The 23,005-nt window shown below is 39.9% G+C and overlaps 1 protein-coding gene across 1 annotated transcript in view; it reads left to right on the top strand.

Annotated features, from left to right (window-relative positions):
* The window catches only part of LOC146453643 (intermembrane lipid transfer protein VPS13C-like), a 100,500-nt gene that overhangs the window by 46,313 nt on the left and 31,182 nt on the right, over positions 1-23,005 (top strand). Inside the window, exons 61-81 of the mRNA XM_085096421.1 lie at positions 456-543; positions 750-815; positions 3,144-3,250; positions 3,940-4,118; positions 4,713-4,819; positions 5,261-5,625; positions 6,294-6,410; positions 7,166-7,327; positions 8,584-8,686; positions 10,366-10,418; positions 11,515-11,634; positions 13,432-13,557; positions 14,400-14,611; positions 15,473-15,761; positions 16,918-16,986; positions 17,690-17,731; positions 18,198-18,732; positions 18,962-19,113; positions 20,414-20,506; positions 21,277-21,357; positions 22,510-22,682. Coding sequence (XP_084952547.1) covers positions 456-543; positions 750-815; positions 3,144-3,250; positions 3,940-4,118; positions 4,713-4,819; positions 5,261-5,625; positions 6,294-6,410; positions 7,166-7,327; positions 8,584-8,686; positions 10,366-10,418; positions 11,515-11,634; positions 13,432-13,557; positions 14,400-14,611; positions 15,473-15,761; positions 16,918-16,986; positions 17,690-17,731; positions 18,198-18,732; positions 18,962-19,113; positions 20,414-20,506; positions 21,277-21,357; positions 22,510-22,682 — 3,239 coding nt within the window. The remainder of the gene's footprint in view (positions 1-455; positions 544-749; positions 816-3,143; positions 3,251-3,939; positions 4,119-4,712; positions 4,820-5,260; positions 5,626-6,293; positions 6,411-7,165; positions 7,328-8,583; positions 8,687-10,365; positions 10,419-11,514; positions 11,635-13,431; positions 13,558-14,399; positions 14,612-15,472; positions 15,762-16,917; positions 16,987-17,689; positions 17,732-18,197; positions 18,733-18,961; positions 19,114-20,413; positions 20,507-21,276; positions 21,358-22,509; positions 22,683-23,005) is intronic.

The raw sequence follows: 23,005 nt of genomic DNA, 5'->3' as shown, positions 1-23,005 counted from the left end.
TATATTGAAGTGGAGACTCGCTGAGACTCGGTGGATCCATTCTGTTCTTGAAGTTCGAAGGTTGCTGTATGCTGTTGTGCTGTCCTATTCACTTTGGCATGGCCCACAATCCAGTTGTTGGAGATCTGATTAAAGCTTAATGAATATTTATTCATACGCAAATATTATTAGTTTGTTTGTATTTTTTTACTGCTAAACTTCACTTTGAGAGAGGTCAAGTGTAATGTGCTAAAAAAAAATTCAAGATGGCTCTTCGGTGCTGGAGAAATTGACTCCTATTCCAAGTTGATTCATCCCCGGGTTAGCGTAATGGTGCTTCGAACAAACGGAACCTTTGACCTTGTTGATTCAAGGCCTGAAGCTTGTTTGCATTCTAAAGTGGGAACTATTTTATTCAACAGTCAAATTTCTTTGTACTAAAAATACTTTTTGTTCTTTATTTCCCTCCCATATAGATGAATCTGGGCCAACAGGACTACCACGTCCTCACGACACTTTTTCAAGAAAATCTAAACGAGAGTCATGAAAGTCATACGCCTCAAGGTCAGCTATTTCAGTTAATTTTGTTATTGAGTATGTCGCTATATAGCCAACCCCTAGTGGCATTATGGTTCAGGTAGAAGAACGCTTCCATATGCTCAAATTCCGTTCAAGCCTAAGATTCGTAATTTTGTTATTTTAGTTGCATCCAACGATTAGTTACTGTATGCCAATCTGGTGTCAATTCCAGCTTTTGTTTTTACATTTAGAGCATCAGCAAGAGAGTGTTACAGTGAAGCAAGCAGAACACACCGAATCCACTCCTGTATTAACGGGTAAAAACGTTTATTTGTTTAATTTTTTTTTTCTGTTATCAGTTGAAATTGTGAGTGCAATTAGTGGCTGGTGGTTATCGGAAATATCTTCATGTCAACGAGTTGGTGCTGACTTTGACAGCAAATTTTCTAAAATTGGAACGATCCAGAGCAGATTAATTCGAGAGTGGATATTGCGATGCCTGACTACAACTAATCTAACTAAAACCTGTTTTCTATTTCACTGATCCCACCGGAGATTTCCGAGGATTCCCGAACGATTTATGACAATTTCTGACATTTCGCTATAGTGATGAATGGGTCCTCTGCAGCTAACGGTCACGTGGTACAAAAAGCAACTTGCTGGAGAGCAAGCTACGCACTGGGACATCCAAAACAAAGAAAATTCAAATGTGGCTGGATAAAGTCGCTTTGTTTTGGATGTCCAGTGTGTACCTTGCTCTCCAGTAAGGCGTTGTTTGTACCATGTGACTATTAGCTGCAAAGGGCCCATTGATCTTACAAAAAATTGTCCCCCATAGGAGCTAGAAACAACCAAGGTGAATGAGTATTAGCTAAATAGCAGTGTGCATGAATTCAGGATGTATTATAGGAATTGGATTGCCCAACAGGCCCCCAATTCTAGATTTTAGAGAGCCCTTTGTTCACGAAATAGGGCCCAGGTTCCCATACAGAACACAGGAATTAACGATGAAGTTGGTGGTGCAAACTCAATATAGCCTGCGAGCAAGCTCTCTTGGGGGTGGGGGGCGGGAGAAGGAAAGAGGAGAGAGCTTGCAACGATGTCTCAGGAATTTTCATTTCTGCGTTGAATTTTTCGACGCAAAATGCAGATTGGTGGATATTGAATTTGGTGCTTACGTCATTGCTCTTCGCGTAGAGTCTGATTGATTGATTGATTGCAGAAGCAAGAAGAATGAGGATGCCTGCCGCTTCGATTGCCGATATTCAGATGGTGAGTCAAGGTCGGCCATATTTGGCTCAGCCGAAAAACATATGAACATCTTTCAGCTTACGCCACAGATTAAAGCTTTCTGAATATATAGATTCAATTCCGTGTGCTTCGGTACGGCGTTAGCAGCGAACTGCCAGTTTTTTAGGGCAACGTTTTTTAGAAGCGAAATGATTTCCTTTTGATCTGGCACTCTCGCGTCTGCTTTGCTACTCGTTCACAACATCACAAATCTCACACGAGTTGAGCGGTTCCAATGAAACCACATTGTCGATATTGAGAATTGCGTTCTCGTTCTCGGAGACCCGGCCGCAAAATTGAGATCCTTCCGATTTGCTTGCACTGCTTCTTTTTTCCCTGGCCGGACTAGAACTCGGACTGTGTCCAGTTTTCGACATTTTTATGTCCAGTAGTTTTGTGGCGTTGACACTGCAGTCGGCAAGATTCGCTTGACCCTTGGGACAACATTTGTGACCTCGATTTTTTGGTCAATCGGCTTTTAGAGTGCTCGCAATTAAGTAAAATCCTTCTCTAAATTGTCTGATTTTTGTGGCACTCGGTAGGTACACCCGATCAGAGAAAGTATAGTTTTTGTCAGTAAGGATTCCCGTCTTTCGAAGTGTATCTGATAACATTGTACCTTTCACATGTTTGTTTACGTTTGCTATCGTTTCCGGTTTGCGCTGATTGGCCAAATTCTGACAGCTAGAACAGCAGGGAGCCGCGGGAGTATTGGGGGCGGCATTCAAATTCCTGAGACATCGTTGCAAGCTCTCTCCTCTTTCCCCCTCCCGCCTCCACCCCCAAGAGAGCTTGCTCGCAGGCTAACTCAATATTACTGATATGGAACCTTTAACATGTTGCGTTGACAGTAGCTTACGTTTTGTGTACCACAGAAAGATTTCAAATTTAACCATGTTCACTAAAGGTATTCAATTGTGGAATCTTTTTATAATAGACCTTAATCGCTCTATATGCTAATTGCCTATTACAAATGCAAACCATTTGATATTCTGAGGAGAATCGATCCGTTGTCTTTTTGGAAGTAAAGAATGCATGCCAGTGTGAATATGACCAATTCTAAAAGAGACTACTCCCTAGTAGAGTACTGTAACATCATCTGTAATGGGGTAACGAAAAAACAAACAAACAAACAAAACCAAAACAAAAACAAACACAAACAAACAAATCAAAAATAACAACGGAAAAAAAAAGCGGATAAGGTCTATAGCATCACAACCTTCCTCGCACTTCTTTTAACGCACCTGTGAAACTTTTATTCGTCAATTTACTCTCTTTTGTTTTATCTCGCATTGCCGCACTTTAGAATAAACCCTGTATGATCTGACATGGCTGTGTTGGTTTGTCTCATGCAGGACCTGCTCAGCTTGAGGAAGTTTCAGAGTCTGTGTGGGATAAGTTAGAGTTTTCATTCGATCTTGCTGGGGCAAGTCTTACTCTGTACAGTAACGAGCGGCCTCTGGTGAGTTAGTTTTAATTTAGGAATCTGAATCTCTTTAATTTGCACTAAAATCAAGGGTGCAAGGTTAACAAAGGGAGTTACAAGTGAATGGGTGTGATGTAATGTGTAATTTGATTTCACCACAGGGAGACGTATATTTAGCGAAACCTCTTTGGTTTGATAGCAATTTATTTTTGGTATCATCACTAATTTGTAATAAAAACTCCAATTTGCAGTTATCTTCAACCATTTTCCTCCCATTTTCCTAGAATGCACTTTCTTGGTTATAATTCTTAATTCTTAATTCTAAATCTTAATTGGTAAGAAAAAGTGTTCTTAGAAGTTTTTGAGGCCTTTACGCTACATTATGTCTGAATTTTTTTGGACTGTTTACAATGCTTGAATGTTGGCAGTAAGCACAACAACAACAACAACAAACAAACAAACAAGAGGAAGAAACAACTGACAAACAAACAAACAAACAAACAAACAAACAAACCAAGAACCCTTGTAATGGCCAGCATTCGCTTGTAATACCCTGTTAAATTGGACAAACGTAACTTTCGTTCAGGATTTATTTGATTCACAATCTTCTTTGTTTGAACCAGCTACACAGTTGTGTTTGAGTGAAGTTGAGAAAAGTGTGGTGACCATGCCTAGCGTTTTCCTGTATAACCATGTTAAGTTATACAAACATTACTTTCTTTCAGGATCCATTTGATTCGCAATCATCTTTGTTTGAACCAGCTACAAGGTTGTGTTTGTTTGAAGTTGAGAAAAGTGTGGTGACCGTCGTCTTACCCAGTGACAGCTCTGTTCAAATTCACTGTCTTCTTAACGGCTGTGTTGTTGAAGACGTTCGTAAAGGAACGATTTCTGCGTTCCCAAGGTTCTTACTTCACTGTTATAGAGTGTTTTCACATGACGTCACGGCGGCCATGTTGGTGTCCCAAAACAAAGAAATGGCGGCCATGTTGGTGTCCCAAACTAAACCTCTGGGAATTGAACTTTATTTTTATGCAAATACTTTCTTTAGTTTCAGTAAACCAATATGGCCGGTAGTCACGTGAATGAAAACGCTCTATTGCCATAAAAGTAAAAATAATTGAAACAGTTGAGTGCACCACAGGAATGTATTGTTCCAAAGCCTTCATCACACTTTAGGTTTTCATATAAACACCAAAGTTAGTATAAACTTGTACAACATAGTAAATAGCACCACAGGAATGTCATTGTCGATAGCCTTCACTTCAGTTTCAGGTTGTCATATCTTCTTTTCATTAGTGCTAAGTTGGGTTTACCGAAAAAAGTCTCGTCTCGCTATTTTAGAGTATTGTACCTTACTCATTCACCCACCAATCTGTTTACTTGTTTGGAATTTTGTTGTGAAAGTGTTACTGTTATCTTTCATGTCTAATGTTCTGCGTCTTCTTTTGGTTGCTTTTTTAACTGATTGTTTTGGGTTTTTTGTGTTCAATCAAAGGTTAATCGACAGGAAAATGGCGCGAAACTCTAAAGTTGCAAAATCGTCACCTCCTCAAGAAATGTGCGACATAGTTTTCTGCCAGTTTCCGTCTGGAGAGATGAAAGGTTTGTTTTCGTTGCCGAACTTTAATGATAAAAAAAAAGTTGTATTTATCTGACAGTTAAATGTTTGGGGAATAGGGTTTAAATTTATCCGCTCTTCCAAGTTCTGTTCTGTGAAACTTTTTGAATAATGTAATGGATTGTTTCATGATAATAAGCCTCTTCTCTAACTCTTCTTTAACTTTTTTTTTCCCTGGTATCAATTAAAACTAACAAAAATCCATTGAATTACTTTTGAGTTACCTGTTTCTTGATTAAAAAAGTAAAGAAAATACTTCACTGGAAACAATTTTGACGCAAGTTCGTCTTTATTAGAGTTGAAGTAAGAGTTTCTATATTTCTCCATGATCTGAGCTAGAAATTGGAATCATATTTGAGTTGACGGTCATCCATCAGACGCACTTCCGTCTTAGTCGAGTTTCTTGTTTCTTGTTTTATCCGCAGTTGACATCTCCTTGAAGAATGCAACAATTTTTGTAAACTTCCCGTTTCTGCTTCCCTTACTGGAGTTCTTCACCGCCCCGCCACCTGACTTAAACAAGCAAAGTCAGCAAATAACAACGGCCAGCCAAACTTTCCTCAATGCTGCCCCTGTAAGCGTTTCTGAGATAAAAGGCAGTGATGTGACAAGACCTCAGTCTGAAGGTAGAGTAATCGCTGCACCTGAGCCCCTTAGCCAGGTCGATGCTGCTTCAGGGCTTGGTCAATCTACGCAAATGAAGATTTCTGTTCATGGTGTGGTGAAAGAGCCAGATATTGTCTTGCTGTCAGATGCAACAAGGGGAGACAGCGAGGCTCTTATAGTTCAGGTCAGTCCGAGTATAGTGGATGGTGAGTGCTGGGAAGTGAGCTGGAAAATATAACTTTATTTCATTTCTGCTACTTCACGATTATTTCAACTCGTTTAACTTCTACAGAAACGGCGAACTACAATTATTGTTAGGAGTGGCGTTCAAGTTAAGTAAGAAAACGAAAACTTCACTGTCGTGTGTTCATGTTCTCCACAAAACCTTGAATTTGGTCATTTTTCACGTTGCTATTTTGCTCAGGATGGCAAAGAAATTACCAAATTTAAAACGCACGTACATAGCGATTGGTTTTGCTCATTAATCCTGCTGTTTTGCGGCGTTGTCGTCGAAGTTGCCGTCGTCGTTGCTGTAAAAGTTACCTAGCATTGCACCTCAACTGCAACGTTGGTGTGTGGCTACTGGAGTTCTACTATTTATATCTGTTGTAGATACTGTTTGCCTTGAAATTTCTCTTCTTTTTGTGATAGACAGCAATTTTCCACCTTGATACCTAAGAAAACATTTAAAAATTTCTTTTCATTGTCTACCCGTAAGAGGTTATTAAGGTAAAAAATGGCTTTGCAAGTAAAACAGTGGACAAGACTATACCGATGGAAGCTAGAAGTGTATCCGCTCGTCCCATTTTTCAAGGGGAAAATTCACTAAAATAAGCATTTTCATAATTCTAGGCGGAAGTAGAATTCGATTACAACGTTGAGAATGAGAGACAGATGCTTTCTGCAAATCTAACAAAACTCCAGATGCAGGCTTCCCAGTTTCCAGATGTAAAGAAGACGTCTTATAAGGTACGAAAATCAACTCCGGTAAATGATAATTAATATTTTCCATTCCGTCAAAACAATCTTGATGTTAGGTGTTAGTATAATTAGAAGGTTAGAAAACGTGACATCGCACCCAAGATCAATCAGTCAAGCAAAGCAAGCAAGCAATCAGTCAGTCAGTCAACCCAACAATGAATCAATCTCAATCGTTCGATAGATCAATAAGTCAGTCAGTCAGTCAGTCAGTCAGTCAGTCAGTCAGTCAGTCAGTCAGTCAGTCGGTCGGTCGGTCGGTCAGTCGGTCAGTCAGTCAGTCAATCAGTCAGTCAACGAATCAATCGATATTTAAATAGTAACAGGACCAACAATTTTTAAATCGTTAAATGTACCTGTATAATAGCCTTCAGAATATAGCTCTCCCGAATACGTTTCGAAGAGATTTTCCCCTTCTGATCAAAGTAAATGTGATAAGATCCCTCTGCTCATAAGTGTTGACCTTTTGATCTTGATCATGAAGGGAAATTCTCATATTTATTGAAGTTAGGATTTCACAAACGAAATTAAGAAGTAAAGACTTAACTATCCATGGTCTTTTTTACCAATTTTAGTTTACCTGCGGTTTTAAACAACTTTTGCGGTGGTCTTTGATGACCAATCCTGTGCTTACAGCTTCCCACTCTCCTCTGAAAAAAAAAAATGATAAAAATAAAAATTGAGGGGTGTGGCTGTGGAGAGGCTAGGGTTTGCTCGTTCATAATTCATATTGAATGCTTTTCCAGGTTTTGAATCCTTGCTCCCTAAGTTTGAAGTATTTAACGCCCGCTTGTAGTGAAGGTGGACAGGACATTGCCATTGAATTAGAAGAGATGATGTTTGAGTTCTCTCCAGGACTCCTTACTACTGTTAGTGATGTAGTAACAGCATTAACTGGTCAGCAAAAGGTTTGTTCCCTCGTTAGTAAGCCTTGAATTTCTTTCTTTCTTATAGCTTCTTTTCTTTTCCTCTTCTCACATACTCTGTGGAGTATAGTGAAGGGTAGAATCGCGTGTACATCTCAATCCTTTCTCTCACAAGAACGCGTAATCCAAATTTTCGAGCTAAAGTCGGAAAAGAAAAAAAGACACGTCAAAACAAACAGCTGCCTCGTCTCCAGTCGTCTCTCTATGGTCGAACGCAGTACGCATAGTATTGTCGGAACCATTTAGCCCTGTTTCCCTGTTACCCCTCCCCTCCCCCCCTTTTTTTTTTTTCGCGAAATGCATTAGCGCCTAAGGACGAGGTGAGTTGGATAACTTTCATTTGAATGGTCTCGGTTAAACAGCACCACAGGAAAGTACTGCTGAATATCTTTCACTCTAATGGTTTCACTTTAAGATTTCGTTCACCGAATCAAACATTAGAACCACCGTGAACAGAATATTGCATTGCACAATAGAAAGGTACTCCTCAGTAGCTATCGTTTGAATGGGCACAATTTGTGGAATTTTTTCAGTTAAGGTCAAATTGCGCGAATCAAGTTTTTAATGTTGTGTTAAAGATACTAAATTGATTTCTACTTTCTTGAGTTTTGGCCCGTTCTTTCCTTTCAATGATCTTGCTCAAGTTTCTATAAAGTTTCTGCTCATACATATTTGTAAACACCTCAGTCAACTTTAACCTCTGATCATTATCAAAGTTAAAGGGGAAGTATCATGGGGCTTTTGGTATCTTTTGTTAAAAATGATGAAATAAGATCTTCAATCAGCTGCCAAATAATTCTAGAATGACGAGAGAAAAGAAATCAACACAATTCTTGAAAGAAACAACTCGCGATCTGTCCTAGTACATTTTGGAAACAAAAATGGGAGAACTTGAAAAACATTAACCTAACATTTATTCAAGTTTCAGTCCATACCGGCCTACCTTGTCTCTGGCCAGAGGCACTAATCGACAGTTTTATTGCACTGGGGTGATAATTTATAACAAACTTGACAATTATTTCTTTGTTTCTGTTGACGGACAGACATTTTTGGGTTTTGAAATGACATAAAATTTGCATGATACTTCCCCTTTAAGGCTGTTCCGTTATAGGAAAATGGTGGGTGGTATAAATGACTAGTTTTTAGCACCGATCACCTTGTAGATTCGCGAAAACAATTTAATTTTGGCTTGCCTCAGGCAGCGTCCTTGTTATTGTTATTTGCTCTTCCTTATAAAGGTTGATGAGGCTGCTCAGACAGTTGGACAAGAGGTTATTGCGGCTCCAGCTGACTTGTGGTGTACCAAACCTGCCTCGCCCGAGTACTGGTATAAGAAGAAAGGTTAGTAAGAGACTATTGGTATGTTAACAGTGGTTACTGGCGCGTGCATGTGAGACTGGTTTTACGTAACACGTTAATAATTCATGAAGGGAAAGAGTTCTCGTTTGAATTGTATTTTCTCAAACTAATTAACAATCCATAAAGACAAAACGAAGGAATCACAACCGTGAAAGAGATTTGGAAATGTGGTCTGAATTATCATAAAATTTGGTGACGTTTTGCTCTGAATTTCTCCAAGAATTATTAATGGTTGGAGAAACTTTCTGCGCCTCTTTTTTTAACCGATTTCTCGGTTTTTGAGATCGGATGAAACGCTCTTTTTCGTTTTCAATATATTTCATAGTTATTATTAAATGAATGGCTTGATCAGTCTGTTTGTTTATTGAATACGCCATTTTAAAGGAGTGAGGGGTTCTATAAATTCTTCGAAATGCACTTTCCAATCGTACCGCTAATTTTAGAATCACTGAGCTAAGAAGGTAGGGCTCGTTTTTCGTTTCTTCTCTTGGACTGTTTTGAGCCGAGCAGCGGCGCGTTTTTTGAATCGTTGAGCCTCGTTGTCGGCCAAATCTTCATGAAGCTATTGTTGATTGATCAGCCAATTTTATTTTTATTGCCTGTCATTATGGCGGGGGTAAACCTGAAAGCCGTTTTCACGCCACTTAAAATCGGTTTCATGGAAATATCTCGTTCACGTTTCAAGCAATCCAAAAACTCTCTGCTCATCCCGTGAATCTATGTTGTGGGGTATTTTGTGAATTTTTGGGTGATTTTTGGGTATATTTGGGAGAAGATAGTTTTTCTATAGAAGGATTGATAAAATTAAGAGAAATAAGAAACATGAAAGGTTTAGTGAAGTTTTAAAATTAGAATTTGTAGTTAATAATTAAAAGACGGATACCAAGTTAGTCCACTGGGAACCTGGGGTGCTCTTGCGTGGGTATCAACTGTCTGTTTGTGTTTTAAAAATCATTTTCTTTCTTTTATCCCTTCTTTAAACCTCTTCAAATTCCTTTCAAATTCACGTTTACCCCCACCTTAAGTGAAAAGGGTGAGTTAATCTTTTTCTTCAGCGAATATTGCCACGTTCAAAAGCTTTACGGCTGCGTTAATCGTTTTGACAACCTTGCTGTTGGCTACCTTTCTTCTTGAAGACGTAGAGGTCGATTTGGACTTCCACGTTATCAGGGAATCCGTATGCTTCCCATGGATTGTTCTCAAGTCTCTTATTCCTTTAACCCCTAATTTCAAATTCTCCTATCTTGCCCCCATACTTTCTTATAAAAGTACTAAGGAGAAGTTATTAAAATATCAAGAAAATTCACCTTTGGTGATCATATCCTTAATTCTCATGACCTCAGAGGTTGAAAAAGCATTGATATTATAAGGAGGAATGTGATACTGATCACTGTCTGAAGGTTTGTCTTCAGGCGAGGTATCGACAACACTGACTCCGTCTAGTCTCGTTCTTCCATACGGCTAACAACAACCTCTCAACTGAAATAATAGTGAACGACCTCCAGAGAAGAGTCCCAAGATGACAAATTAACCTACGACCACTACTCTTTAAATACACTTTTAAAATGCCTTGGTGATTCATACCGTCAAAGGCGTGTTTTTCCGCTAATTCCATTCGTAAATTCAGGAAAATCAAAATGTTTTAATTTGTCCTTTTACAGCAAGGGAGGATTCTAAACCAAAGTTGGTGGAAAGGAAAGCAAATGGTGATAAGGTAATACATTAAGGTCTCAAAGATTTCCGAACGTAGATGAAATCCTATGTTTTAGTTTATGGACTGGCCGTGGTTGCAGGACATTGTTATGAGGTAAATGCATCCTCTCTTGGGACAGCGGATTCAAACGGGATTTCATAAACGTGGCTAATGGAGAGAAAAAGTCACGTGTGAGATATTGTGAATTCCATCGACCGTGTTTGATTGGAAACTGATTCAAACAGGAATTCTTATTAAACTAGTAATAATCATAGATTAGGGAGTGCGTTCGATGATCTCTATCCCAGGCTCTCTCTCTCCTTTGCCAAGTTGGTGATGATGTCATCCGCCCCTGCAAAATCTGCGGGGGATGCCAGGTAGCGTTCCAAGATCCATTTGCTCGTTGATCGATTGACCGCCCCAAACAATCTCGAATCCAATCTGTATCATGAGTGCGTTCCTTCTACGTCGAACGCAATAAAGGTAGTTTGAGGGAAACGGCCGCAGAAAAGATGAATTTGACGCGGAGAAAGACACACAAGATAAATTGACCTTGAAGCATTTGTACCCTCATGAAAAGAAATTGCGAAATGTCATCACCAGTATAACTTTTTTGTATGTCTATTCGTGTGATTTCCATTTGCAAAAGACGTCTTTGGTATGGACTTTGTGAAAGGTGACCGGCTCGGCTTAATAGAGGGGTCGGTCAAATAGAGGTCGTATTCACTGTGAATAAGGGAAGCAAACTGTCCGCTTAATAAATAATAAACAATAATAAATTAATAGGGATTTCAGTGGATTCCACGTGGTGGCTCTTCTATCCACTGTTTCCCGCTCAAATTGGAATTTGGAAGTGTTGGCTTTTGTGGAGGGAGGAAAATAGGGGAACCCGAAGAAAAACCCTCGGAGCAGGGACGAGGACCAACAACAAACTAAACCCACATATGATGGCGAGCCCGGAAATCGAACCCGGGACACATTGGTGGGAGGCGAGTGCTCTTAGAACCGCGCCATCCCTGCTCCTTCTAAGGAGGAAGACAGCTTTATCAAAGCTCACAAAAAGAGTTCGTTGTACAGCGAAGCATGATTTTATATGTGCTTAATTTTTCACCAACAGCTGATTGTGACAACAAAGGAGGTTCAAGTGGTGCTGGTCAACGAGATTGAAGGCGCGCATGTTCCGTTGCTGTTAGTGCGCTCATCCATGAAAGCAAAAGCCACTGATTGGTCAGCACAGGTACTTAATTTGTCATACGCGTGCAATTGCCTTGTAGACATTTTTAACTCGTGAATGCGCGTATGCGCAATGAACGAGTTATAGCGATGAGTTGGGTTTTTACTTGGTTGGTTGGTTCGGTTGTTAACTTTCAGGCATGCGCAGTGAATGAGTGATCGTAATGTAGCGGAATTTCACTCTGGCGCTGGTCGAAATTAGCGAATTTTGCGTCTTTGGAAGGGAAACACACCTCTTTGAAACGGTAAATCGAAAGAGGAACTGCTAATGCTCGAAACAAGGATGGACAACTTATGATTTTGAGCTCTATTGTTGACCTTCCAATTTCAGTTGACTTTTTTTCTTGATAATGACGTAAGCTGTTACATCGAAACGTCGACGGCTTTAATTTTTGTATTTTTAGTTAAATGTTTTTCTAAATCAAAGAAATCAATATTATTCCAAATAAGCTCTACTTTGGCACAGACACTAATAATCACTGCATGTGCAAAACTTAGTTCTGTATATTATATTTAGTTTTTGAGCAAAATGCTTTTACTTCAGCTAAAAGCTGATTGAACTCAAGCAAAGCATTACTGGATATAAACGAAGGAAGTCAGTAAAACGTCCGTTCCTTTCTCGTATAGGTCGCTTGCGTTTTAACGAAACGTAAGAAGCTAATTCCTTGCTTTTCTTAGCCTTTGCTAAAAAATAAATATATAGAACTATTGGTTTCTCATGTTATAACCAGTCTCTGTGTTAAATGGAGCTAATTTGGAGCACTTTTGATTTCAAGCAGAAAAGTAACTTAAGTTAGTCTTGCATAAAACCCTTCGATTATTCCACTCGCACTCGTTAGCTTTGTGTTTACTTAACAGGGAACTTAAACAGCGACGACGGCGATGGCAATGACAACGCCGCAAAGCAATGGGGTTAATGAGGAAAAGCAATCGCTCTGCATGGCGTTAAAAATTTTGGTACATTTCTTTGCCGTCCTTTGCAAAGTAACAACCTGAAATGAGCAAATTTGAGCGGTTTTTTCTGGAGAACGTGAACACTCGACGGTGAATTCTGCATTTTCTTTCTTAACTTGAACGCAACTCTAAGCAATTTGGTTCCTGGGCATTTTGCCGTTTCTGTAAACGTTGAACGAGTCGAGATAATCGCGAAGTAGCACAAATAAAATGAAATTGTATTTTCGTCGGCGTTGTCGTCGTCGCTGTATAAGTGCCCTGTGAACTTACTGATGTACTTTGTGATTATTCAACCCGTTCAGCTTGCACAATGTGAACGAATTATCCATTATTAATAGCAACAGCGTTCAAGGCCAGAATGAAAAAATATATATTTATTCACCGTCTTATGCCCACGTTCTTCGTAAAACTTTGGATTTGGTCATTTCACATCGTTGTCTTGCAGAGCAATTGAAAGAAATGTACTAATGGGCCCCTTAGAGCTAACGGTCACATGGTACAAAATCCGCCTTGCTGAAGAGCAAGCTACGCACTGGGACATCCAAAACAAAGAATCAAGTTTGACTGGATGAAGTCGCTTTGTCTCGGATGTCCAAGTGCGCAACTTGCTCTCCACAAGGTGGATTTTGTACCAGGTGAACATTTATTTAGCTGCAAAGGGCCTATTTTTTGGACGCACTTGCAGAGCCATTGTTTTTTTTACGTTCTCGTTGCCGTCGCCGTCGTGTTTTCGTAAGGTCCCTATTATCTCATATTTAACGCGCGCTCGTGGAATAGTTGTTAATGTCTACAAAATTTTGTAACATAGTAGCTAATGGCTTAAATGGTGGGTGTGTTTTCTAAACAGCTTAAAGTTGAGGCAGACGTAGCAGTGCAGATATCTTACTACAATGAATGTTTGGCTGCATGGGAACCGTTACTGGAGCCAGTTATGATACAGGAAGAGAAAACCATGTGGGAATTAGTGCTGAAGGTAACACATACTGTAGAGGTGTTATTGAAAGCAAAAGAAGTATTTTATAACTAAAGAAGAAAGATGGCCGATCAACAGGGCCTTCCAGACGGTTATGGGTAGTCATGAAATTTGGACATTTTTTAAGGGCGTGAAAAAGTTGTCGGATGAAGCGAAAATATTATTTAGTTCGTTGTATTTTATGTTTTTGCTTATCGGTACCAAAGCCTGGTTCAGACAGGTGACTCAAACGTATTGGCATAAATGCAAATGCATGTAACTTTGTTCATATATTACTCAAATGCAAACACTAGCACGAGAATAACATGCACGCATGCGTAATAGGATTGGTTTTCCAAGATGGAGGCAATCTCGTTCCCAGAGCCCTCGTTACCCAGCAAGGGTAACGAGGGCTCTGGGAACGAGATTGAGATGGTGGATAAGTCAAGCTTCACTTGCTTACGCTTGCGTTCGTCCTCGCATTAGCAATTTTCACGCGTGATACAGATACAAGCGCAAGGAATTGGAACGTACGTTTTCTTGCGTCGGCGCATGCGCTTGCGATTGCGTTATGATAGACCAGTACCACATGCGTGTTCGCTGGCTTGCGCCTGTGTTTGTGTCGCCACTTGAACAGCGCAAAAGGTGCAAACCGTGGATGTATGGTGTACTGTTCGACTTGTCTGCACACCATGTAACTTCTGTCCTGAAATGCAATGATACTTCTGTCCTTTTAAGATCGTGAGTAGCGTTGTGAAGTTTGTCTGTTTCTATTTCCCCAGAATCCGTCCATTACGTATACACGACAATAGTATTTATTATTTGATCTCCTTGCTATGCTGTCATTTTTGTTTTGTTTTTAGTTATTTCTGGCAGAAGGGTATGTGTCAAGCTTTTCTCCCAAAGATGTAGAATCATGTGATGGTCCTCCTCAAGACAGTACAGATGGCTCGCAGAAGACACCAGGAGGTCGGGATGCCACCGACTCAGGGCTTCAGTCTCTGACTCAGCGGAGATCTACATTCAGACGCATTTTCCGATCGTCTTCCATGAGATGTTCAGGAAGGCGAGGGAGGTGAGAATCATTTATTCTTATTTCGTCTCAAACGAAGCAGAAATGATGTCTCTTTTTCTGCAGTTATGCTCGAAGATGCACTATCTTTGCTTGAAAGGTGAAGTCTAAATTTTTTCAGTTGAAAGAAGGAAACGATGTGGAAAAGATTGATAACGGCGACAATAGATTGAGGAGCATAGAAGAAAGAGAGAGAAAACAAAAATGTGAAGAAAAAAGAAGAAGAAGAAAAAAAAAAGCAAAAACAGGCGAATGTTGAATTTTAGCGAGTAAATGCCGCGGCCAGCATATATTTTTCTATCCCAATGTTAGTTTTTTAACTGATCAACGAAGTTGGAAGGGTAAATTAAAAAAAAAAAAAAAAAAGGAACAAAGAAACAAACATACAAGCTGAAAACACTAATCTGAACCATAAATTATCTCAAAGCAAAATTAGTCCTTGTACCTGTTGTGGCCCGGTTGAAATCCGTTCCTGTTGTGGTCGTGTTGAAGTGGAGATTCATGTGAAACGACTGTGGAGTGTTTAGAATGACCTCTAGAAATCCCCGCCATCAAAATTCAGGTGTAACTGGCATAATTGGAAACCCTGAATATCGTTTGAAGGCACAGATACAACAGTACAAATGTGGCTCATTCAAGAATAGTTTCAGCCTAACGATCCCTTAAATTAGTGTGAAAAAATGAACCTAGTTTAATGGCCTTAGCTCCCACGAGTCTCCTGTAGCTCGGTGGTAGAGCATCCGAACTAGTAATCGGAAGATCTTAGGTTCGACTCCTGATAGGAGCACTCGGATTTCCTTTTTCTGAGTATACCTGTGTCATTCACTGAATAATACATCATTCTTAAAATCTATCTAATTTCAGGCTTGGGAGAAAACCAAGACGGCGCTCTACCGGTACCATGTCAGACGATGAAGATGACCTTGATTGTCAAGGAGCGTTGTCCACATTTGTTCAGTCTACACAGAAGGCGTTCTCGGACCCTTCCTCAGAGTACAGTGGGTTGGATGTTGTAGACGCGCCAAAGGATGAGGTGGATGCAGAAGCAGGCGAGAGACAAGCGCAGGCCACTTACATGGTCATTTACTCACATGATGTCATGCAGCTGACAGTCACTCCCACGGCTGTACAGACACTGTCTGAACTGAGTCAGGTAATGCATTAGTGACTAATAAATACAAGTTTTTCACCGGCTAAGAGGTCCGTAAAGGGAAAATCCGTTCTCGAGGTCGTGAGTACGGTCAGAGGCGGTAACTTGACGACAAACTAAGCCGCAGTGCGTACTACAACTTTACGTAATATATTAAAGACAAGGAAGAGTCCTCCATCCATCTTCCAAACACCGAGAAGTATTTTAAAAAAACGAGGCGCAGAACAGTTTTTTTTTGTGAAACCAACTTTGAGTTGTTTGGAAATCGGGTGAAGCACTCATTCGCTTCTTTAACCGTTAATAGTTCTTGGAAAAATGCTTAATGTAACACCAGTGTAACATGCCCTGAATTAAATATGTCTCGCAATTTTTGTTGTTGTTGTTGCCACAGTCGTTGCAAGAAGAACTCGATTCTAGTTCGTGCAATGCTGGCTGAGGCAAGATCATTGCGAGCGAGACGTGTTAATTTCATGCCATGTTCGCAAAGTATCGTGCAACTTGTGTCGCAGTCACTTGACAAATTGCCAGACAGCCTCTAACTGAAGAAGAATTCACTTAGTGTAACATAAGCTTTCGCGAATTTTCCAAAACGGAAGGAAAGAATGCGCTTCCATCATGGCCATCTTTAGGCAAATACACTTAGTTATAGTTTTAGAGAAGTAACAGAGGGTTTTGGTCACAGTTCCCGGATGTAAAACAAACGACTGTCTATAGTTGTGGCTTTTCCAGCATTACTTTAGCACCGTCTTTACCTCCTTTGAACTTTGCAAGATTTCATAACCAGAGTCTCGATTAACAATCAACGGACAATCATTGTTATCATCGCTTATCGTATCATTAAACACAGATAATATGCCGCACCATTCGGTTATCTCAACTATGATCCAGTGGAGCACTAAAAGGAAGGGAAAATATTCACTCAGTGTAGGGTCTTTGTTGCGCTCATTCTGTTTGCAATAACACTGAACCAGATGCTCTCCAACACATGTAATAATTGCATTGTGACGTTGTAGATTGTAGTCTGGAAGAATTCTCTCTGTTGTCGTTTAAGGCAACAACAACAACAACAAATGTGTTACCAAAACCGAAAACAAAAGTTCTACCAAAATAGAACTTACTGAATAATACTTCATTCTCAAAATTTTTGTTGTTTTCTTAGCTGTGGACAACAGAAAGAACGAAAAAAATAAGGACAGTTCCAGGACCAACATTTCTCATCCATAATCAGGTAAGAATACTTTAGCTTGTGCATAGGTGTCCAATTTCTTTCGCGTTTCGGTGAACAGGCTCCTTACTTGAGTAACGAGCCCGCAAAAAAGGTAAACCCTCTTCTTGCCGATTTTTCCTGGCCCTTTTGCTCTCTACAGAGCTTGCTGACAGGTTAGCTTCGGACAGGAGGCAAAATACACAAGCTAAGCTATGGAAAAAGAACAAATGGTGGGCGTCTGACCTCAGCTTCTTGAGAATTTTGCTCAAGGTCAAGTTGGTCACCCAAAGGAAAATGATGACATCCGAACCTTTTACGTTGGCCTTCACTCACTGTGTTAAGGGGGCCCTGTCAGGGCGATTTTGCTGTATTTTGCTCAAAACTGCTCAAATATTTGACGAAAAACCTTTTTGCTATAATAAAATTGCTGTTAGAGCACCGGAAAGAAAATATTTAGGGATATCTCTAAGGAAGAACTAAATATAATCAGTTTCTAGCGACTTTTCTTCAACGCACGGGAAGAACTTGAAAAAACTGACATTTTTTTCAAGTTGCAATCCATTTCCATCCCAGCCATCCGCAGCCAAACTAATTAATTTCTGTGTACGAGTAGGGATATTCTTAACAGAATTAAACTATTATTTGGACGATTCCATCGATTCAACATATGTTTTTTGGCCATTCAAAGTAACACTGGATGACTTATTGCTCTTTTGTTATTTAGCTTGGAATTCATGCAGCGGTAACAGTGAGCCCTAAACACCAGGTATGAGAACTTTATTTGTGGTAACCGTATTGAATTACACCATCAAACTTTGCTCTTCTGCGTCCGGTGAGGAAGTGTTGTTTGGTGGGGGTAGGTAGGAAGCGGTTTATTACCCAAGAAAGAAACAAAGCTGGGACCAGCTGAAAAAATCTACATCTCTGGCGCAGCTGCCACCGTCGAACATTTTGGTAGTAGGTTATGTTCCACCTTAATTCTATAACACTCTGTATCAACGCATATATTTTTTGCTTCGTTTGTTATGGTACTAGTCGGGGAAGTTTGTTGAAACGTTGAGACAACTCATCTTTGGTGATCATTTTCTTTAATTTCATGATCTGTAGGTTTGATCACGTGGTGGTTTTGTAAGGAGCAATTAGTTAAATCACTCAAAGTATTAGAGCTTAAAGGGTTGAGTTTTACACAAATTTGCCAAAATATTATCTTGTTTTTTTTTTCTTTTATTTAGACCTTAGAAGAGAGTCAGCTCACCATAAGGCCAAGAGTTGAAAAACAACCTGCAGCAAGGCTACCCAGTCTTGCAGAAGCTGCTGCCGTGAACATTTCCACTGATGCGCAAGGATCTACACGTCAGAATGTCATAAGGAACTTCTCTGAACCACTGTTTAACCGCCTGAGGGATAAGCTGCATAACGTTCGAAAGAAAAGAGCTTCTTCTGACCCTGTCTCTCTGGAGGCAATCAGGCAACGAAAATTCTCCCTACAGAACACGACAACCTTTCAAGTTGGCCAGCCTCAATTTAAGACGAAATTTCTCAAGAAAGGTTTTTCTGTAGATTCAGGCTTGAGCACTGATGAAAGAGCTGCCAGTGGTACTCTGCCGCCTTCTGGTTTTTCTGTAGATGAGGTTGAAGGTCATACAGCGGAGGGTGAGGAGGTAGTTAAAAGGACGAGTGAAGAGGCGTTGAGTGCCAGCTCACCTCCTGAAGAACGTGAAAGCAGAGATGATACCCAATCTGCTGCAGATGACACTACTTCCGTTGGTGAGAAATTAAATGTGCCTGACTAGGTCATTATATTTAGTTTTTGAAATCTCGAAGTAATAATACATACGATCAAACGTCTACCCATACAAGTCGTTTCTGTAAGAAAAAGAACTTCGCTGTCAACCAAAGTAGCCGGATAAATCGGTTGTTAAGATAGCCTCATCAACAATTTTAGGATTCAGTCGTAGATTTTACCTTTTATGAATAGAATTTTCTGATATTTCAGGGCTTGCAGGTAGTCACTTGGGTCACACTATTGCCAATATTGGCTCCCTGGTTGGTGGAATGTTTGCACCTCACCAAGCTCAAGCTGCTGAGAGCAAGGACAGACGCACAGAAAACACTGGAACTGACGATGATAATATTATCTCTTTGACTGTGAGCTGGATTTTTGTTGTTACTAAGAACGTTACTTAACTTTGTCCCTTTTAAGCTTTGTTTTAAGAATACATCTGTGTAAACACTGATGTATAACATTTTTGTACTGAAAAAACAAAACAAAACAAAAACAAAGACAAAACAACAACAACAACAACAAAAAACGAAACAAAACCAAAACTTTTCAGTGTAAGAATGTTTTTTTTTCTCTTCACAATTTCGTTTACAATTAACTCGGCCAATGCCTACTGCCGTTCCGAAATTCATAAAAGGACTGGACCCTAGTTTACACATTGTTCAAAATTGCGTTATATGAAGAAATGTACCCACTGCCAGAAAGATCACATAAAAACTAGTACGTTTACCAAGTTTTGTTGTATTTCATTGCGTAGTAACCAGGCTGTGACCTGTCAAAGGTCATCCACATTCCAGAGAAATGTTTCTAATTCTGAGATGGCGTCCCCCAAATCCATACGAATTCTCTAATTTTTCCAATTTTTGAATGTGATCTTTCGTGTGGTGGACTTCATTTTCTGGTTTGAACTCCGGAACGGGCAATAAAGCGGTTTTCAATTGAGTGTAGAAACTAATTTTGCCGGTTTACTTTCGTTTTGCTTTACAACACGAGAGAGAGCTAAGTTGGTGAACTCGTGTTTTTAAACGGCAAACTTCCACAAACTTCAAGTTGGTACTTACGAGTTTGACAGTAATTTTTCCTATCCTTCTTTCTGTCGATTGAAGCTAAAATACTAACATCAAATGCAAATTCGCAAAATTAAACACTACAAGAAAAGTCCATGGTTCAAACGTTAAAATTTCAAGCACTGAGATGGTTACCCTACTTTTCTGTATACGAAAATATCACCCTCCCCCCTACCCCTCCCCAAATCCAGGTTGACGTATAAGTTGCCTTCTGGACACCGGAGCTCAACATTGTATTAAGGAGGAGTGGGGGCAACAAGGATCACTTTCGTCTTGGCGTACGTAGGGGGATAACAGAAAATCGACTTTGTCCCTCGATTTTTGTCCTGGATTGTCCCCAACAGTTTGAGAACATGTTTGTCAATTGTTGTTACCACATCCACACACGAGAATCTGTATCGACAGAGTTTCATAATCCAAATTTAAGTACCTTTAGGCTCGTTTGGTTTTCATGCATGTCTTTTGCATCCAGATTCAATTTTCAATTTTAAAATGTTCCATTTATTGAAGAGAGGGAGATGGAAGAATGAAATAAGTTATTTGCGACGAGTTATTATTTATTTATTTATTTTTGTTTGTATTTTCATATTCTTTGCAGGTTGATGGATTTTACAATGTATCTTTTGTACCTATTGCTCGCTCGGGTTCGTACCTTTATCAACTGTCTCCAAAAGATGCCGTTCTTCGTGAGGTAATTGTTGTTTACTGCCACAGTGATACCGATATGCGTACATTCTTCATCTTAAATACAGTTCTACTAGACTTCTGTATCTCATAACACTTGGGTTAAAGGGAGACTTACTGAATTATTCCCTACTACTCCCAGTGGAGCATAGGTCCATGGAAACTGCCCGCCATCTCAATCTGTTTTGAACTAGCGTTTCAAGCTACCTCCAGGTGTAGCCTGCCTTGCCCACCTCATCGTCTACCATCCTCGACTTCTCTTTCCCTGTGGGTTCCATCTCAGTGCATGCCTGGTGACATTGCATGTTGGTTTTCTAAAGATGTGCCCTATCCAACCCTACTTGCGCCTTCTTGTTTAGAGGGAGAGGGAGTATCAAATACTGTCAGTCTGTTCAGAACAAAATAAAGATAGTAACGTTATTGAGTTTATTGTTGAGTTAAAATCTCGATATTATTTGCAGAGTCACTTGACTCTGACTTCCGCTCAGGTCGTCGAAACGTCAGTCAATGTCAATCAATCAATCAATCAATCAATCAATTACTTACCCACGTAACGTCTATGAGCTAACAAAAGCTCGTTCAAAATACGCACGTGACACCTCAAACAGTCCTTCTCAGGACTATACTCACCCAGATGATCACAACTTACGTACTTATATTATGGTTCGTAGAGAAACCTTCAACAGGTAAGACAAGAATCTCGTCCAAACCATTTACAGTGTTATAAGTTTATACAATGACGAGATAACAGGCTTTTTGCTTCTGTTGTTTTTACAGGCAAACCATAAATGGTATGTTGTTGTTCAAGTGGAAATCAAGAATGGTCGTAAAACAGTCACTATTCAGTCATCATTGCAGGTAGGAAATCGAATGCAGTTGCATGTGATCTAGAGGGCCAAACACTGAGGAATGTTTCAGTGTGCCCTTTTGTTTTAATTTCCATCACCTTGTAAAATTCCTTAGATTTATGTTAGTTTCTGTCAATTTAGTGAAGAACATTAACGATAATAAAACAGCATGACGTTTCGACGACTTCATGTCGTCATTGTAAATGAGCAAAATGGAAATAACGGAAAGGCATATTTATAGGTATTGAAAGTGAGGAAATAAATTAGCATGACAGCATTCAGGTAAAGACTTTCGCGCGAATGGAATCACGCTTGCGTGTTCAGGAAATTTTACATTAATTTATAAACGCAGATTTGTGCAAGTTTATGGAAATATGTAATTGTTATTTTTAAAAGATTCAATTTTACACCCTGAATTGTATTTTTGGGCTTAGCTAGAACACGTTATCCGAGAGGAAGTGGACATAGTGTCTCAGAACGAGGTTCTCCCCGTTGTGTTTTGTCTGCTGAACGTGAGATCTGCTAGCAACCAGAGTCAAGGAAATCACATTAACTTATTAGCTATAGAGGGATTTAAAATTTCGTTCATGCCAAACGGCAAACGGTAGAAATGACCACGTGACCTTGTTTATCCTACATTTGCCACTCGCTGTTTTCAGTTTCTCAGTAAAATTGAGTTGTTTTGGGTTAGCATTTAAGGTCAGAATTATTTTGCATTATTTTCATCTGTGTACTTATTTTTTCAAGAAAACATAAATGCGAATCTCACGTTTGCCTTTTGCTGTAAACGCAATTCTCGATCTATTTTTTTTACTCTGTCGGAGACCTGGGTTATCTGACAATAATTTGGACTCTTCCTCGATTCCTGCTTAACTTGTTATTAGGTTTGCCTATAGTGCGAGGGCTACTTTGTGTTGAGAGGAAACTGATTTGCTATATATACATTACATGCTACACCCAGGTAGACAGGTAAGTCCGGTGCAGGTGCAATCGTGTTTAACAGGATTAGTAAGACCATGTATCCTCCACTTTCCGATAGCAAAACGAGATTTATAAAAACCCGATGCGAGAATCAATACTTTTGGTCAGTTCGTCTTGCAGAAACGTTGGCAGACTATAAACGCTGATGAGGACCTTTTTCATTATTTTAATTTCTTTATAGATCCAAAACAACCTTCCCGTTTCCGTGGATGTTTTCGTGAAGCCTAAAACTTCTTCGGAGTCAACGGAAGAGGTCCCTGTGAAACTCTTTACAGTCGCGCCGGGTGGTGCACAGAACGTTCCTTTGTACACAGCATACGATGAAGACATTTTCGTTAAACCAAGCGATACCAGGCAAGTAACGACTTCAGATAAACATGTTTTGTTTTGGGGCACTTCTTGTCCCTCCCGAAGGGGTGCTCTATCAGCTACACGAGTAGGACGTTTCTCTCTGTCGTGCTATTGTGTCTCAGAGAGGACAATGAAGAATGAATTTTAGCCTAAGCCACGGGGAGAAACCGCTTTTGAAGAATTATTCGGGAAAGCTGGAAAAATGGTATAGGATAACCTTGAACTTGCATCCCGTTCTTGTGGGGATGGGGTGAGAGGAATTGTAATACTACATTAAAGAGATTCGTCTTGAGTATCAGCCGTGCCTGGATACGACCTTACCTTAT

Source organism: Pavona decussata, unplaced genomic scaffold (genome assembly GCF_977016875.1).
Source record: "Pavona decussata unplaced genomic scaffold, jaPavDecu1.1 SCAFFOLD_327, whole genome shotgun sequence".
Classification (NCBI taxonomy): Eukaryota; Metazoa; Cnidaria; class Anthozoa; order Scleractinia; family Agariciidae; genus Pavona; species Pavona decussata.
The sequence above is the reverse complement of the archived record's forward strand: the minus strand, read 5'-3'. Positions and strand labels throughout refer to the sequence as shown.